An 18,198-nucleotide genomic window follows, 5' to 3' on the forward strand; every position below is an offset into this window, starting at 1 on the left:
TCAAGCTCATCCATCACCTCTATTGACCTTGTACAAACAAGGACAAAGAGGCCAGCTTTCCTTACCAAGAAGTCCAACATAACATAAGCTCTCAGGCCCAACGGTCACCCTTGCGGCTGTCCTGTGGCTTTCAGTCCACCCAACATGGACACCTTGAAAAGAAGAAGAAGAAGAAGTCTGTACTCTGTATTCTGTACTGTAGTAGGTACTGAAGCTTCAACGGTGGTTGTTGGGTGGATCGTTGCCACTCATCGTAGTCATCGATAAGACGCCGTCGCGTTTCGAGCGAGTGACAGTGCGGGTCAACACTTGTCTTGGACCGTTGGACGTACCTATTTTCAGTTTCAAACCACCCATCAGACGTATAATAATTTAATTCTGAGAACTTTAGAGCGCTGAACTCACACGTTTTTCAGGTTTTAGTTGTGAAGTGTTTTGTGTGTGAGAAGAAATTGAGGAACTGTACCTAACTAAGAAATTGCAATGGTAAGTTAACATTTTCATAAACATTTGCACTCAGCCTGCAGGATAGAATTCTAAAAATGATGGTTCATATATTATTTTTTGATCCACTTCCACCACTTTTTTGTTCCAATAATTTTAGTTAAAATAGAAAGGGTAAAAATAAAGAGGATTGATGTTGCAGTTGAAAGAATCAAGAATGAACTCAAAGGTTTCAACACATGACATGAACAATAGGCCTATCACAAATTGACACTCATGAATTGATAACAACATAGGTATGACACCAAACACCAATAAGAGTTTATTCATGATGCACACCGCTTCAGGTTGGGAAAAGTCCTATTTTTTCTGAAGTATTGCAGGCATGGAATATATCTACCTACTTGGCAAGTTGGCAAGCCGCAACTGAATTTTTGAGCTGTGGTTTTATGGATTTGCTAGCCGTGATTCCATTTCTTTGAGCCGTGATTAAATTTTTTCAAGCCGTGAATTCCATATTTTGGTCATGAAAAGCCATTAACAAGGCATGAATTTATTTACCAAGTCCCATGTAAGTGCACGTCTGCACGAGTTACCCCAAATCTCTCATTTTACCCTAAAATGGTTAAATGGCAACAGTTAAATTTGTTTTTACTGTAAGATGAACACATGTTACTCAGTTACTGCAGTCTCACCGAGTCACCACTCTGAGATGACCACAACTATGCGTCATAGTGGCAAAGCAGAGAGTTTTTAGACTCTCCCTCAAGTTCGTTTTTGAGTCCTATAAGCAGACCAGTAAAGTATCATGGATACCGTAAGGCGTAAAATGGGGTAACTTAGACCGACGGGGTAACTTAGACCACTTTTCATTTTTTTAACAAAAACCCCCACAACTCAAAAACTATTTGACATAGAAAAATTTTGTCAATGGCCATTAAAGGCCTAATACTGAGGCTACATGACGCAATAGAAAGATTTGAAAAGTTTGCATATCTAATAGGTTAAAAAATTAAAAATGTGACCCACAAAAAAAAACTATTATTTGAAGCCTGTCAGAGTACCCCCTCCAATTTTTTTCTATTTTTTGGTTAAATAACTCCAGGTTTTGATGCATTGTAGTAGAACTCTTCTAGTTACATATGCAAATGACAAATTTTAGGAAAGTGTCATAGTTTGCAAATGGAGGGCGCCCCCCCCAAATGGGGTAACTTAGACCTCCTAATGTCAGCCCTGACGGGGTAACATAGACTGGCTTGGAAGTTAATATAAAATTACCATATCTAACATATTTTATGTTTGACAGCCTATTTATGTTTTTTCTTTATGTTTCAGACTCTACAGACTACAGAGTCTTATATATGGTAATTTTAACTTAATTTCCAAGCCAGTCAATATTACCCCAACAGGGCTGCCATTAGGTAGTCACATTTCCCTCATTATGGGGCGGTGCCCCCCTTTGCAAACTATGACACTTTCCTCAAGTTTGTCATTTGCATATGTAACTAGAAGAGTTCTACTACAATGCACCAAAACCTGGAGTTATTTTACCAAAAAATATAATTGATTTTACCACCCTGTCTAAGTTACCCCAAGAGCTGGGGTAACAAAGACCATCACTTTTTATGAAATTACATAAAGACTATGAGAGGCAAGAGCCAGCAATTTATGGTGAGTAAAGCTAGAGTATAGACCTGTATTTTGCATGTTTCAATTCAAGTTTAATTGTTGTCTAAGTTACCCCATTTTACGGTACCGTCAACCGGGGCAACTCGGGACTGGTGGGGCAACTCGGGACACACCTCTGACACGTCGTAAAACAGTCATAGTAGCGAAACTAATTGGAATATTGCTAAACTAAATATAGTGGCCTAAACAACAACATTTTTCCTATCTATGTAGTATAAAGGAAGTTGAAAAATACGACATTTACTAGCTTTGAAAAATTCCTGAAAAAAATGGTGAAAAATGTTATTTTGAAAAGTTACTTCTGCTAAGGTCTGTAGCAAAAAAAATATTTGCCGTATTGAAAAATTTTACTTACATAAAAGTTGCACCCAGGTGTTGGCTTGAAAACGTAATCGATAGATTTTGCCTATCTCATTACAAAAAAAAAAATGGCGGCCAGTTCCGCATGGTGGGGCTACTCGGGACACCCCCCTGGGGCTATTCGGGACACCCCGGAAAGCACATTTACATTAGAACCTCAGTTAGCAAAGGCTCCAGTTAAGAAAAAAATTGATTAAAAACAAAGAATATTGATTACATTTACCTCGCTGAGCGAAAAAAAGTTCACTTATGGTCTCACAAATTACAAGCCGTCCTGTAAGCATACAGATACAGAAAAAATGCTATGATGCTGCTGATATGAAGCTTGCAGTGGACAAGGTTGTTGTAAATGCTCAATGCCATGTTCATGGATATGGTAATATCACATCAATAATAAGGTACCATCAACTGAGTGATTCAGCCATGTTCATAATGATGGCCAAAGTGGGGTAATAAATGGTCATAAACAGTGGCCAAAGCCACTCAGGCGTTTATGACCTGGTTTACAACCCTGGCGTTTACGACCCCACGTTTATGACCCCAGCATGAATCAAAAACAAAGGGGAAGTCACCCCAGTTGAGGGTAATTAATGTTTATGGTAATATCATTATTATCATATCAATGAAGGAAAAACTAGTAAAAGTCACAGAAAATGTCATTTATTCTACCTCTACATTGTCTACAATGAAAGAGGAGGACTTCAGAGTACTTTTAGTAATGGATGAGTAAGCTCTGCATGCTTCAAATATTTTAAAATGAAGTTTTATTCTCAGTGTCCCAAGTAGCCCCGTTCCACTAGTAGCCCCGTTTGATGGGGCTACTCGGGACACTCTTTTTTTGCTTCTGGCACCTTACGAATAGCATATGGAATTTTTTTGAAGATGCCATTCGATAGCCCTCGCAAAGAGCTATAAAATGAGCCTAAACTTGTTTATGAAATGTTTCATCGTAAGAAGTTATTAACAAAAAACGCTCAAAACCGTCCCGAGTAGCCCCGGTTGACGGTACCACTACCAGCATGGTATCATACCTACATAAGAAATTGGTTCAAATCTTGAGTAAATGAGGAAATTAAAAATGAAATGATTCTAAAAAATCTCTGGTTTGCCACTATGCTAGGCGTGATCTTCAATGAAGCATTTAGGCTGACTTGTTATCATTACAATAATTACGTTCTGCAGGATATTTTGGCAAAATGGTAAAGTACTAATGCCACAATTGCAGATTGCAGAAGTTGAAAAATTTATGGAATGCCATGTTTGTGAAGTGCAAACTGCAATTTTTCAAGTAAACAAAAATACATTACAGTACAGCCGCAAGATTTCATACCTAGGGTTAACGCAGTATATTCCGACATTGTGGGTAATTCAGACACTTCCTTTTCTGACACTTTTTTCCTTTATATTAAGCTTTGTCTTAGTTCCACGCATTTGTTGATGGTTGAAATAGTGACGTCATACTATTGCCCGCCATACTATTGCCAAAATACTAGGTCTGGGCCGTCTGGCGGGAAAATGTTGAGATCCAAAGAGAGACAGTGCGCGTCACCCAGCAAAAACATCGAAAAACATGTAAAAGTTGATAGTTGACCTTGCTCTACCAAATAGTGATAAACTGTTTGTGTAGAAAGAATATTATGGTGTGAGACTTTTAAATAAGTCTGTGAATATATTAGGAATCCTTTAAGTATACTTGTATTTGCTGATTTCAAGTGGTAAATAAATTAATAGATGATTAAGTTAAGAGATGGTTTTAGACACATAAAAACTAATTCCGACGCAGCTTGGAATTAGACACACACAGCTCGTTCTGAGCCGTGTGCAAAAATTAAAATTTTCCTAATTAAGAGCTTAATAGCTCTTAATTAAAAGCCTAATTAAGTAGTGTTCAATATTCAATAGTGTTCTAATTCCAAGCTGTGTCATATTCCAATACAGCTCACACAGCGATCGGAATTTGAACACAAGAGGATCGGAATTACGAATTAGTAGAGTTTGAAGCTTGGCCGGAATTAGTCTCACAAAATGCCAAATTTAGTCACACACAGCGTCAGAATATATGGATTTGGTAGGTTTGCATTCTAAAGGCTTTTAATTATATAGGGTAACATTTTATGACGTTTCATTGTTGCTGGCGCGTAGTGCGGTGTTTTGAGAGTGACGTAAACTCGTAAAGCAAACAGAACTCGAGTTGCGCATACGGTAATTTTTTGTAGCCATTCATTTTTTGCTACGTCCTTAATGTGTCGGAATATACCACGTTTACCCTACTGGAAACTGGAATTATATGATAGTAATAATAGTTTTTCTGACCAATTGGCTATTGCATCTCTGAGTCTAATATTTTTGTAATTTCAGTAGGTATGAAATCTTGTGGCTCTAATGTCATGTATTTTTGTTTGATTGAAGGAATTTTGGTTCACAAACATGTCATTTCATACAATTTTCAAGTTTTGTAGCAACCTTGTCATTTGAACTTGATGTATTATGTATTTATGTTCAATTTTCAACATTAATATACTCTTCCATTCTTTTACTGAATTAATATTAGTATGGTCGATTTCAATGTGATATAAGAGTTGAAAATTACTTGATTTATATACCCTTTTTGTGTGACTACTAATTTCATTTGATTTACTTTTTGCGTATTTCATGCAAAGTTTGATTTCAGTTTTCCTTGGTGCACAAACAAGAAAATGCTCACACTGAGGGCATCTGGGCATGTGCATGGGGAAAATTTATACCTGGTGCCCACAACAATCCTCCATCAGAAACAAATGGTACTGAGGACCCAGAGCCCACACCTCCCACTGAAAATCTTCCAGACAGGTTAGTAGATAAATTGCCTTGTGTTGGTTTAATTAATTTATTTCTGTCCTAAACTTGACACAAGAGTAAGTATCATTGTGTCAGGCAGCCATATTGAGTGCCACCTGACTGATTATATATTTCTACCTGAGGACAGGGATTTGTTGAATAAGTTATAAGTGCATGTGGGATAAGTAGGACACATCTCTCTTAATATAACTTATCTTGATATGGGAATAATGGGATGATTATACATGAGACATTGATCAATAGGTAGGAGAAACTCAAATGAGTGTTACATTTGCTGCGTGCTATTAGTTAGTTACTGGGAGGGCCTTACTAAGGTTCCTAGCACTTTTATAGACTTATGATTTCCTCCCACTATTGTGATCTTAATAGCTTGATCTATCACGTGATGTTGTTCTTGCTGACTGAGATCTAGTAGGTACTTTTCCATTAATCTCTACCAGGTCTATTGAATATTACATCTCAATTACCATACAGATTATCCAACCTTAGAATATAATTATAATAAAAAGAATGAGATGCCTGATTGACACTGGACAATTGCTTGTCACTTTTATTTTATGCAGATCCTATAATTGTTATCATTATATATTTTACATTATAATGTAATAATTCACAATCATACATATATGCAATCCTGACATTTCAAACAGTTTTTAATCACAGAAGCCATCCTCAAAATCAAGCTTCAATAGAACTGTTTACTTATCATCATTCAATAGTACAATTTCCATATTGAAGTGGAGCTCCTTCCATCCTGCAGCAGCACAAGTGCAACTTTATTACTCTGCATTGTGGAAAGATTTAATTGGATTTTCCCTCTTTATTTCTGCATACAATATGTTTCAACTGTTTATAAAAGTAACAAATTGTTTTAAATAATTTTTCAATCAGTCTTGAAATATATGCATGTATAGAATTGAAATTTTTATCTATGGTAGGTGTTTCTTTAAAAATCCATTAATTCAGCAACCCAGTTATTTGGAACAAGCCAGATGCATGTAGTTCAATGACTTGTGTTTGATTGAAAAGAGTAACCATAACTGAAAACAATCTCAGCTTGTATAGGTAACAATTAAATGAAATTGACTGAACTCCTATTGCAGTGAGGTGCAATACCTGGTCACTGGAGGGTTGGATGACACAGTTCGAGTGTGGAAGTGGGTTGACAGTGACGATGGAAGTGGCGGAGGCCAGGTTGGTCATTTAAAAATGATGGTTGAGTTTTTTTATCTTCCTGTGCTACAACAATAATTTATAAGCACTTTTTTCCATATTAACCCAAAAATTCCCTTCCAAGGTGTTATTTTGATTAAATATAAATTAAATTTATTAGAAAAATTAAATTTAAACAACTCTTTCAGCATCAGGAAAATAAGTCTCTCTCTTCGAAGAACAGATTTATTATAATACATATCTAGAGAGATGCTTTCTTCTGTGTTGTCATTGTTTCCTTTATTGACTTGAACTCCCTAACACAATCACTCAATTTAGGTCTCATGGTTATCTTAGTTTTAAATGAAATTTTATCTTCGCTGTGAAAATGAATATGGTTTGATAGCCATGTCTCTGTTTGAGCCTGCAAGGCTATGATTGCAAGTTATGCTTTTCTGTCAGACTTTATTTGTACTATGGAAGCATTTCTTCTTTACTTGCAGCTATCAAAGCTACACACATTGGAAGGCCACTCCTTAGGTGTTATATCAACTGCAGTAAATCCAGCCGGCACCATTGCTGCCTCATCCTCTCTGGATTCTACCATAAAGCTGTGGAACCTTCACACCGGCGAACAGGCAAGTCAATGAACTTTAAGTTAGAAATCTTGTTCCTAGTGGCGCCGACAGCCATGCTTGTTAAGAGTTTCAGTTCATGTGTTGAAGAAGTAACTCAACCAATGTTGAGTGAGACCTGTGAGAGATTTTATTTTCTGTGGCATTGACAGCCAAGCTTACTAGAGAGTTAGCTTATGTGGCAGATGTGGGAAGGCAGTGAGAAATTGAGAGAAGTTTGCTACAGGAGTTTGGAAAACTGGAAAACCGAAAAGCTTCTTTGTTCAATTAGCTGTCCACAAAGAGAAAACAAAGGATGGCTGGAAAATAAGTGTTGAGTGGAGAGGAGAGGGCTTGGCACTTATACAGGGAAAGGTTTTGAAGCGCCTAATTCTAATTAGTAGCATGTCAGGGAAAAAAATTCAACTCTTAATTTTATGTTTGATGCTTAACATAATAGTCATCTTCAGTAAGTATTCTTATTATAAAGATTATTATCTGGTCTTCAACCAAACCTGTATAAATGAAGAACTTCTGCCTAACTACACTATTATTATAAAGACTACACGTTTTGGTTTTCCTATCATGTTGTTTTTGAAAGTAAGTGGATTTTTTTGGAACTGAAAACTTTGTATTTAGTACATGAAGTTTTGTTTTGCCAATGAGTACATTCAGAGCATGATGATTACATTGCATCATGAGATGTTTATTTCAATAAGAGATGCAATTTGATTTTAATTTCGACCCCTATGAATGGACCTTGGGTAAATATGCATAAATTTTTTTTATGCATATTTTCTATATAACGAATGGAATTCGAAAGTGTTTGTGCTACCTAGTTTCTATGTAGAAGTAAGAATTTACTTAATTGATTTTCAAATGTGTCTGTTATTTAAGTTGGTATTTTTTAAGTTCAACAAATAATATTTCTAATTTATGTTAAATTTATGCATTATTTTTGACAATCGTTCATTTTTCTTGATTCATTTTAGGTTGTGAGTGTTTGGGCAAATTGTCAAATTCATAACAGCCATTTGAAAATATGTGTAGTTTTATTTACGGAAAAATCAAATTTAAAATGCAGTGATGGTGCTGTCATACTGATTATTTGTCAATGTCAAATGAGTAAAAAGTTTTTAATTGTTGTTTTCTCACAGCACCTATTATTTATTTATTGAGTAGATGTTTGGATATTTCGACTGAGATCGAGGATTCCATCTTATTTTGCGGATTCTTTTCCAAGTTTTTAAGCTCAAGTTTTGTTGCCCAGATGGAGAGTCTGGACTGCAGCCCTGTAGAGTCGTGGTCGGTGGTGTTCTCGCCCTGTGGCCAGCACGTGGCGACTGGCAACCACGCGGGCAAAATCAACATCTACCAAGCCAAGGGCGGCGAGCACGTATCCACCCTGGACACCAGAGGGCGCTTCACCTACACCATAGCTTACGTGAGCGTTACATGCGGAGTTGCAAGTATTATCATTAGATTCATAACCGGTCAGTCAGCACGACTTAACCCATTAATGACGAGAATTATTTTCTGAATTTTTTTTCGGTTCCTTGTGAGAATATTATCATTTGTGATGGTAATAAGCAAAAAATATGTTCATATATTTATTTTTCGTTGTATGTGAAAAATTATAGCTTGGTTCCATATGGAACCGCTCGGCATTAACATAACGTTTCTTCAAACACAAAATATTTCATGATCCAAATGACTTTAGAAACATTATATCACGTAATACCATATACAGAATTAAAAGTACTCTCTTTATCGATAAAATTCTGCATCAAACTTATAAATAATATATTCTTGGAACGAACTACTTACCTTTCTCTGCAATGATGTCAAGCCCTTCTGTCTGACACCCGGTACTTACAATCTTTTAATGTTAACTGAGCAGGGAGTAGTCGGCGCAGCTGAACCAAACGTTGCCAGAACACGTCCAAGATGTGTACCAAACCTACGCATCCACTAGTATATTGATTTGACCATACAATTTTAATGTGAATCCATTTTTTTCTGCTGGTTCCAAATGGAACCGCTCGGCATTAATGGGTTAATATCATAAATCACCCAAAAAACGCGGTTTGCTATTATTTTATTGACCAATTATTTACTGCAGTCCCAAATGATCTGTTGAGCGTTGACAAAAACGGCCAAGTCCGTGGACAAAAATAGGCCATCAGTGGCCTGTAATCTGATATTTACTAGCAAATTTGTAGGTTGCGTTGCAAAAATCTTTAATCTCCCATTTGTACCATGTAAAAGACAATAGGTAGTAAATATCGCCATCATTAATCTTTTCCTGCCAACTCAATTGGGATAAACTAAATCGTAGAATTTGTAAAAAAATAGGCCATTTGGCAACCCTGGCCCTAGTTTTTGTTAGAGAAAAGGAATCAGAGTACTCATAGGTTTTATCAAATTGCTCAATTTGATTCCTGAACATCTTGGAACGATCGTTTCGAGGCCATACTTGATAGATGAATAGCGAGGAAGGTTGCCAGAAAGTTTCACTCTAATAAGTCTTGTACGGTATATTATTATCAAAAAATAGTAGTCCCTCAATGTCTATTTCCTCATTATTAATTATTTGAAAATTCATATTGCTGCTTAAATAAATTATTGAACATTCATCTTATTGTCGGTTGACATTCTATCATTTGAATATTGTCCTCAAAAGCATCAAAAACGTGCAGAGTCAAGATGGGAAGTACATAGCAAGCGGGGCCATTGACGGCTTCATTAACGTGTTCGAGGTGGAGAGCGGCAAGCTTCTGCACACCATCGAGGGCCACGCCATGACCATCCGCTCCATCACTTTCTCTCCTGACTCCCAACTCCTGCTGACCGCTGCTGATGACGGACATATGAAGCTTTATGACTTGTGAGCAGGGAACGTATGAAGCTTTATGACTTGTGAGCAGGGAATTTTTCTAGAACTTGGGTGAAGAAAATTACGTTTTTTCGATGCATACTCTTTAGGCACTTTCTTTTCCGGGCTTTTCTAACCAACAACAGTTTTATTTACTGCTTATATCACCAGAATAACAATTATTTACTGCAGTGCCAAATGAGCTGTTGACTGCCAATATCTTGTGTTCCTTTCCACTGAAGACACACCAAAGGAAATAAGTAAAACATGTATTTACATTTTCGCAATGCTTGTCTTTTATTCATAGTAGAATCTGTAAACTTGTTATCAGGCGCCATTGACCAACTAAACTTGAACGTTGACATCAAGGGCCGAGACTAGTGACCAAACTTGCTGTTCAACAATTAACTTGCTTGTCATGCGGTTTACTCATTCGTTATCTGCACTCATTCACGAGTAATCATCCACATTCTCAAGACCTGTGACCTACAAAATTGTGCTTACCACTACTACTATCTGCCTTATGACCTCATGATGAGTTTAGGACTTCTTAGTCCCCGGTCACGCTGATGTGCAGCCTTCGTGGTCCTCCGTCTCCGAGTCGTCGCTAGGCAGGTTGCCTCGCCCTCGTGTCCCGGATGTAACGTTGGACGTGTTCCGTCTATTTGCCCTCCTTTGGGCCGGCTGATGCAAGATGATGTTGCTAGTCACTTGCTAAGGGTAGTTTCCCATAACTGGACAATCCGGGATCTTTCTCAACCACTTGTCCAGTCGTCTCTTGAAAGTCGCAAGGGTGAACTCCCCTCCTCTCAGCGCTTTTGGCTAGACATTAAATAGCCTCGGTCCTACCACGGACAGTGATCCCTCACGAAGAGTGTACTCTGGCCGCGGCTCGGGTGTTAAATGGGGGAACCCTGCACTCTCTCACCCTCCTTCCGCAGTAACGTGTCTTCTGGAGGTCTCACTCTCAAAGTTGGGAGCCAGTCCGGTTATCACTGCCTGCAACACTTTAGATCTATCTTTCTAGTGCAGCTTACTCTTTTATAGCTATAGCGTTAAATATGTAGAATATTTTCGTTTGTTTATCGAGCATGACATTCATCTGTGTCTCCTGCTATGGTTCTGTCAAGTTTTCATGCAGATAGCGTATTCAGTGCTCTTTGACTAAACATTTTGCAGCTTATCTATTAACAGGGCAAGTTTCTTGTTCTCCTCGAATGACGCTCGCAAAGTCGGGCATCATTACATTTATTATTTCTCTCACTTCCAGATCAATCTTTACTTGTCGATGACCCAGGAAATTTCTGCCTCTGGCCTCTGCTCAACCTAAGAATTTTGCTTCTCTTTGGACTTTAATTGTTCTATATTCTGCTGAGTTCATACTGTATTTGCACTACTAGATTCATACCCGGTCAGTACGACTTAATATCATGAATCATCAAAGAACACAGTTTGCTGTTTTTTTTATTGACCAATAGCATAATTTAAGTTTACGGCTCAGTCATGCCAGATGGTCAACCTTAAGCAGCAGCCCACCGAAAAGTTGTGACAGCCCTCCACCTTCTTTTTTACTGCAAACGACTTTCTGTGAGCTACGTACAGTGTCAGGTTCTTCAAAATTAATCCTTTTGAGTTCGGGTTCTAGGTGCGTTCCAGCATCAACCCGAGCGTCCATGACTCTCTAGTCCGTCTACGGCTCTCTAGTCCATCACCTCTAGTCTATCTAGTGGCCCTTCACCTCTAGTCCATCTACTGCTCTCTATTGTGCTTCATGAGTCGTTCATTCATTTTTTTGTTCTCTCGATTCGTACCACGTCTTCACCCCAACTGTGGTTATACCTCGACTGGCAAGTGTTTGGCTTCGAAACATTTATGATCGCGTGCTATTTTAGTGGCAATAGCTCAATAACTTTTTCTTTAATGTTTCATTAATGCGTACCACTTACTTCAAGACACAACAAAAACCATATACTGAGGGCGTTTGATGGGAACGACTTGATTGGTTTGACCGAATTCTTGAATGCTTTCAATCTGTTTTTATTAATTGACAGGAAGGTGAAATAACTGTTAACCTCGATCAATTCAATCCTGTGGACTGCATTGTGTTTCTGCTTCTCCTCTCCTGACCCACATAATTTTTGAGCTTCAAGTGCGATTTAAATTTTTCTAAACTTTCTCCTAGCTTTTTTGGTCGTCTTCACCTGAGCTCTGAGCAGTTACTTATAATTTATTTAAATGAAAATTACGTCTTGATAAATTTTATTTATACTGGGACCTTTGCAACGTCTTCAATGTATTTCACTTTCAATTAGCGCTATATGTATGTTAATGGCTGTAAAAAATTATAAGTAGATCATGATGTGTAAAAAATTTATATTTGGACATGTCCAAAATAACATTGAAAACCATAGCAATGGGGCGCATTTTTAAGGATTTTATGAATGTGCAAGAAACATCGAACAGAATAGGCAAAACTCTAGCCACAATCTACGGTCCATCACATTTTTTAGTTATGAAGTCATTTTCCTGGTAATATCATATTTTGGTTGTAATTAAATTATTACATAATTAATATTAAAGTATTGAATTATCTTTGTTGCTATGCCTGAAATTCTTCCAACATATAAATCTATTTCAGTGCAAGTGGAAAGTTGGCCAAGACGTTAAGTCACCACGCGTCATGGGTGCTGAGCGTCGACTTCTCACCCGACCAAATGCGCTTCGTGTCATCGTCGTCAGATTCTTCGGTGAAAGTCTGGGATGCTCGCCAGAGGGAGTTACTGCACACCTTCACCTCCCACACAGACCAGGTGAGTGGGAGTTACTGCACACCTTCACCTCCCACACAGACCAGGTGAGTGGGAGTTACTGCACACCTTCACCTCCCACACAGCGCTAGCGATTCCTGAGCTCTGTGCTCGTAGCATTATTATCTTTTAATTGAGACTCATCTTCTATTACTTTTTCTTTACTCTGCTATTTTTTGAAGGTTCGGAGTTGGATGTTAGTTTTTGATAAATTTATTTAAATCGGATTTTCCTGCTTTCATCTTCTCTAGCAATGTCTTTATTCTCGGAAGTCTTTGAGCTTCAGCTTCCGTTTTATTTTTTTATTCTCAGCTTCGAAACTTTCAATTTTTATTCCTGCTTTCTTCTTATATTCATTTCTTTTATCTTGTGGCTTCATTGCCCTTGGTTTCCTCTCATCGATTAGCGGTTTTTAACTTGCATATATTTGTGTTCCGTTGCCTTCTTTCTCGGGAAGCTCTTTCTTTCATTAATCACGTCTGAAAAAATATTCCTCTTTATTAAGTGCCTCGAGGTGTTCTTTATTGCACCAGCAGAATTAAAGAGAACCTGCTTATTATCTGATGTTCTTCTGTGAATATCTTTAGTGTAATGTTTCTATTTTGTTTAACTGCATGTATTTTTAACCATATTTCCAAGTTTAATTGTTTAAATTTTTTATGATTTTATCTAAATGTACTTTGGTATGATATTTACTATTAATCTTATTAACTGAAGAGGCTTTTCGTACCTCAGGTTTGGTGCACGCGCTACAATAAAGACAGCAGCAAGATCGCCAGCGTCGGTGATGATAAGAACCTCATCGTCTACAACTCCCCCGTCTGACGTGCCTTTATTCCCTGCCATAGAGTTATTTAATACGACATTAACATCAACGTTCAGATTATTCTATCCTTCATTTACCCTAGATATATTCACCAAACTATAAGCTTAATGTCTCGGTTGTTTTTTTTATCTATTTTCTGATCGAATGCACGGATTGCGCAGGTAGTTTTTCTGTAGCGTCTAAAATTTGGATTACATCTCTGAATTTGCTCTCTCTGGGTGTGTTTTGGTAATAAAGTGTGTCTTTATTTGGAGTTCCAATTGTGTTCAAAGAAGATGGATGTGTGAATGTGTATGGATCCAATTGTGTTTCAAAGAATGTGTGTGTGCCTGAGACGCGCTTCGTGCCCCGCCGTCGAGGCTCAATGAAATGCTATTGGAAAATCTGCCCATTGAGGCGAAATATTCGAAGTCTGTTTGATTTTTTTTTGTACTTTTGATTCGAGGCTCACCAAATTCTCATTTATTTTGTTTTTAATAACAGAAATTGATAATAGAACGCGTTTTTTTTTAAATACTGAAAAAATCTTTTACTCCATCTTTGAGGTTCCAAAATTCGGGCGCGTTTTTGTTTTTCGCCGCAATTGCAGAAATGGGGATTCTCTGTAATTGGCGGCCGTTTTCTTGCTTTGAAGCTTCCCCAATTATGAGCCATGAAATGTTCCCAGAACTCGAAGGAAAATAACATCTTTAATTCTCGGAGGTTTCTTGTAAAATCTTACAACATTGATACAAAATTATCATGTACGTTCAATTAACACTAAACCGAATCGTAAAAATTATTATTTTTTTAGTAAATTTAGAGTTAATAACTTACAAGGGAAGACGCAACGATGGTTGGTGGCCAGGCTTAACAGTAGGAATAAATTCTCGTTTAATGAAACTTTATTTCCGCAATCCACCGTTGAACGTCACTATCTACGCGGACAAATTCAACGTAGTTTCCAATAGAATTTTAATGCATTAGCTAGGCATCAACGATTAAATGTGATTTCGTTCCAGGGAAATGTATCTGCATTTGCGCAGAAATAGCGTTGTCATTGTTTTCAATAATATAATGTTTCTAATAGTTTATTATAGACTTCCTCGAAATACCGAATCAACTTTCAGAAGTGCGGTTAATGGTAAATATGCTACTGTTGGAAACATTCAGTGGTTGGTGATGGAAATATCAGGAAATCGATGCCGTGATTGAACCAGGAATTGCAGCAATTAGTTCGACACAGTTTAGCAGGAAGCAGTCGTTACCTAAACTCATCCACTGTTAACTAACATCTGAAGCATAACACGCAAGTTATCTTGAACAATCGGCTACAGGAGGAGACTTGCGTACAGCGATGCCACAATTGCAAAACATTCAAATTAGAGGCAAGAAATTTATATTCTTCATTCATCAGATTACTCGAGCCTCAAGTCTAATGGAGAGATGATCACTCAGAGAAAAGTGCAAAACTTTGTCCAAATATCGCTGCAGTCCAGCCCTACTGTGTGTCATCCTGACCCAGGAGCGGCCTGACAAAGGCGCATTAGTGCTACGTGCCAGAGGTTCGCAATTTGGGCAATAAGACCCATTCATTTTTCTGAGTGCAACATTTGACAGTATCAAAAGCACATGGTGGCGAAACAGACCAATATTGGTATATTTATCGCTTGTCAATTAATTGTAGTCGATGCACTGCAATAAAAATGCCAGTTAATTTCTGTAAGGTTGTTTTAAATGACATATTAATTTTATATATACAATTTAACTTCGAGCAAATTATTTTCAGAAAACCAATGATCAAAGTTCTTAAATTTTATGCAAGTTCTCAGCCCACAAGATATGTTCGTCAGATTAGCGCATAATGTATTCCTAAAAGCTCGATAGTTTACAAACTCTACATTCTTAACTCTACAAGTCTAGAATAATAGTGATTATAATATTAATTTAATTAAACGATCCAACATCGTTCAAGTTATTCCGAATCTGATATCATTTGAAAGACACTGCGTGATAAAATTACACTCAAAATTCGTGTAGCAAAGAAAAAATAAAGAACACAAATAAACTTCATCTCCCCATAGAAAATGTGCGATGTATTCGAACCCAGTGACCCCTGCACGATACGTGACGTACGGCGAATTACGTATTCTGTGATCATTGGTGAAATTTATTTAAAACGTTACGAATTTATTTAGAATTAGACGCTGAACAAGTCAGGGCATCTCAATCAGGTTTAGCACTAATACGACTTAATAGACTGGAAATTCGAATTTCTTGTTAGCGTAAAACTTCTGCTCGCCTTGGACGTTTTAAGTATCCAGTTACCGATACCAGTTATGATCTTGATTGAAAACGATTCCATCATCGTAAAAAAAGATTAGTAAAGAGAATGTGGAGGATTTCTACACACGAATAACCAATCATTTCATAATGGCTTTTCTCAGACAGAAAATAATAGTTAACGAGTTATATATAACGCAATTCTTTTCGCCATTTAAATTTTTTTTGACATTTATCCGCTGGGCAACGCTCCGTTTTCGCCTTGATCATCAAGCACGAACATTTAGTATAAGAGTTTGTCCCCAAAAATGTAAGCGAAAAATATATAGGATTATACAATCGTCCTCTGACATTCATAGCGTCTAATAATTAGTGAGAGCTCACTAGGTCTAATTTCAGAGCAGATGTGTGAGAATAAACAAAAATAAACGTGGACAATTAATCAAATCTTCAATGAAACAAGAATGTAATATAAACGAGGCAAATAAAAATAATATTAAATTGTCTTAATTGTGAATCATTGCACGCGAAAAAAATATATAAAGAAAGAAGCGGTGTGAGAAGGCGTTAGTGGTGTGGGCAGCAAGGCGTGTATAATTCGACAAGCGGCATTTACAGCTTTCATCTGAAGACTTTAGTGACACAATATTGTTCTAGAAATGTACAACATAAATTCTGAAGGTAATCATCATAATATAGAATGGGACGAAACCTCAGGCAGATAACCAACGAAAGTGATCAGAAAACATGACTCATAGGACTTCTTTCTGTATTGCCTATCAATAACTTCAGTAACGAGCGCAAATCGCCCTAGAAGACTCTAAACGTTTTCAATATAAATATCCGAAACTACTTTTCACCCTGAGTAAATGAATAAGTATTCATGGAAATTCGTAATGAATACGTTTAGATTGTTCACTTGGAGATTTACACATTCGCCAAGAATTAGTGAAATGCGATACGCTTTGAAATCACTTCAAGAGTAGCAAGCAACAGAGCCAAGAGGAGGCGGCCGCATTTCTCATCACTAATGAATGACTTACATAACGAAAATAAAATCCGGCATTGCGTAGTTCGCGTAATTATCGAGTCTAGAGAGAAATTATTTTCAGCCGTGCAAAAGACAAGATGCGAACAGAAGGTTCACATTTTGAAGCATCTTTTATCTCGGCTGCTTCCTTGAATTTCTCTTCACTTGCGGAGCCGGATGAGTTATATTCCGCGACAAATTGCACAACTGAGTAGTAAGCGCTTAAACAAACAGTGCTAATATTTAGTGACTTACAGCTATTTACAAGTAGAAATAATTATTGCGCATACAACGAAGAACTGTACGGAAAATATTGCCGTCGCTCGAGTCGAGGATTTAGATCACGAGCAGTTCTTTAGGACATCGCGGATACGTGAGAAAACACTTGCGTCGCCCCACATTTGGCGAAGAAAATCGTACCAATAAACCCAACAATTTTTTGTATTGTGTGCTCTATTACAGATCGGTAAATCCCACAGGAAAGGAAAATTTACATACAACAACTGCAGTTCGCCAGTTCACTATATGATGCGCTCTAGAAAGCTAACGTGTATTCTGGATAATAGCCTTATTCATGAATGCTTAAGCATCGCATAGAGAACGATCGTCGACGAAAAATAACCAAATTAATTCGAATATTTTCGCATCAACGAAGCCAAGCAGACCTACAGTACATTAACTGTTGAATTAAATCCAAACAATAGCGTAATATGCTACTTTATAATGGGAATAATGAACAGAACATCAACGCCAGACACCTCTAAAAATACCGAAAAGATACAACATTTAAGTAAAACACACTCAGAAAACGTAGCAAGTAAAAACACGGGGCTTCGAACACAGCTCCAGAGCTTATCCAGCCTGAGCGTGTGAAGGTCCATGAGAAATAATGATTAACGATATAAATTTTGGGACAACCATTCGCATTACATTTAATTTCAATAAGTAGAACTTAGGTAAGTAGGAGCTCATTATTACATCTCAAGATACAAAGTGCTACAGGTTGCGGTAGTACGGGAAATTTGACAAGCCAGTTCAATGGAGTTACGAATCGTTACAGAAATTCTTGAGAAAGCAACAAAGGAGAATAGAGGAGCAACATGAGAGTTGACCCCATCACGTGAGGAATTCATAAATTTATCAATGAAATTAATGAAAACAAAACAAAATGCCCGATAGCTAATACAGAGAAACACAAGCTGTGAACAAATGCACAAGAAACGTTACAAATTCGAAGCACGATGTCGGAGAAATTACTGCTTACAAGCAGCAAAAATAAACAAACATTGCCTTGACATCAA

At 37.4% G+C, this 18,198-nt stretch overlaps 1 protein-coding gene across 2 annotated transcripts; it reads left to right on the forward strand.

Moving 5' to 3' along the window:
• The first annotated feature begins 200 nt into the window (after nt 1-200).
• On the forward strand, nt 201-14,671 carry LOC108682797 (WD repeat-containing protein 61). Of its 2 annotated transcripts, none has more exons than XM_047883324.1 (8): nt 201-486; nt 5,165-5,322; nt 6,435-6,525; nt 6,987-7,121; nt 8,368-8,541; nt 9,797-9,984; nt 12,611-12,826; nt 13,515-14,671. In XM_047883324.1, exons 1-8 carry the CDS (start codon nt 484-486, stop codon nt 13,705-13,707), a joined length of 1,158 nt encoding a protein of 385 aa, XP_047739280.1. In that variant the 5' UTR covers nt 201-483; the 3' UTR covers nt 13,708-14,671. The 2 variants fall into 2 exon arrangements, with proteins under 2 accessions (XP_047739280.1, XP_018027526.1); XM_018172037.1 differs by having other exon boundaries at nt 12,611-12,782; nt 13,515-13,655.
• The last annotated feature ends 3,527 nt before the right edge of the window (nt 14,672-18,198 follow it).

This window comes from Hyalella azteca, unplaced genomic scaffold, assembly GCF_000764305.2.
Source record: "Hyalella azteca isolate HAZT.00-mixed unplaced genomic scaffold, Hazt_2.0.2 contig12609, whole genome shotgun sequence".
NCBI lineage: Eukaryota > Metazoa > Arthropoda > Malacostraca > Amphipoda > Hyalellidae > Hyalella > Hyalella azteca.

Bases quoted from the DNA above. Each gene is read 5' to 3' on its own strand.
- LOC108682797 (XM_047883324.1), top strand. The intron at 6,526-6,986 runs GTTGGTCATTTA...CTTTACTTGCAG, and splicing joins ATGGAAGTGGCGGAGGCCAG to CTATCAAAGCTACACACATT. The intron at 12,827-13,514 runs GTGAGTGGGAGT...TTCGTACCTCAG, and splicing joins TCACCTCCCACACAGACCAG to GTTTGGTGCACGCGCTACAA.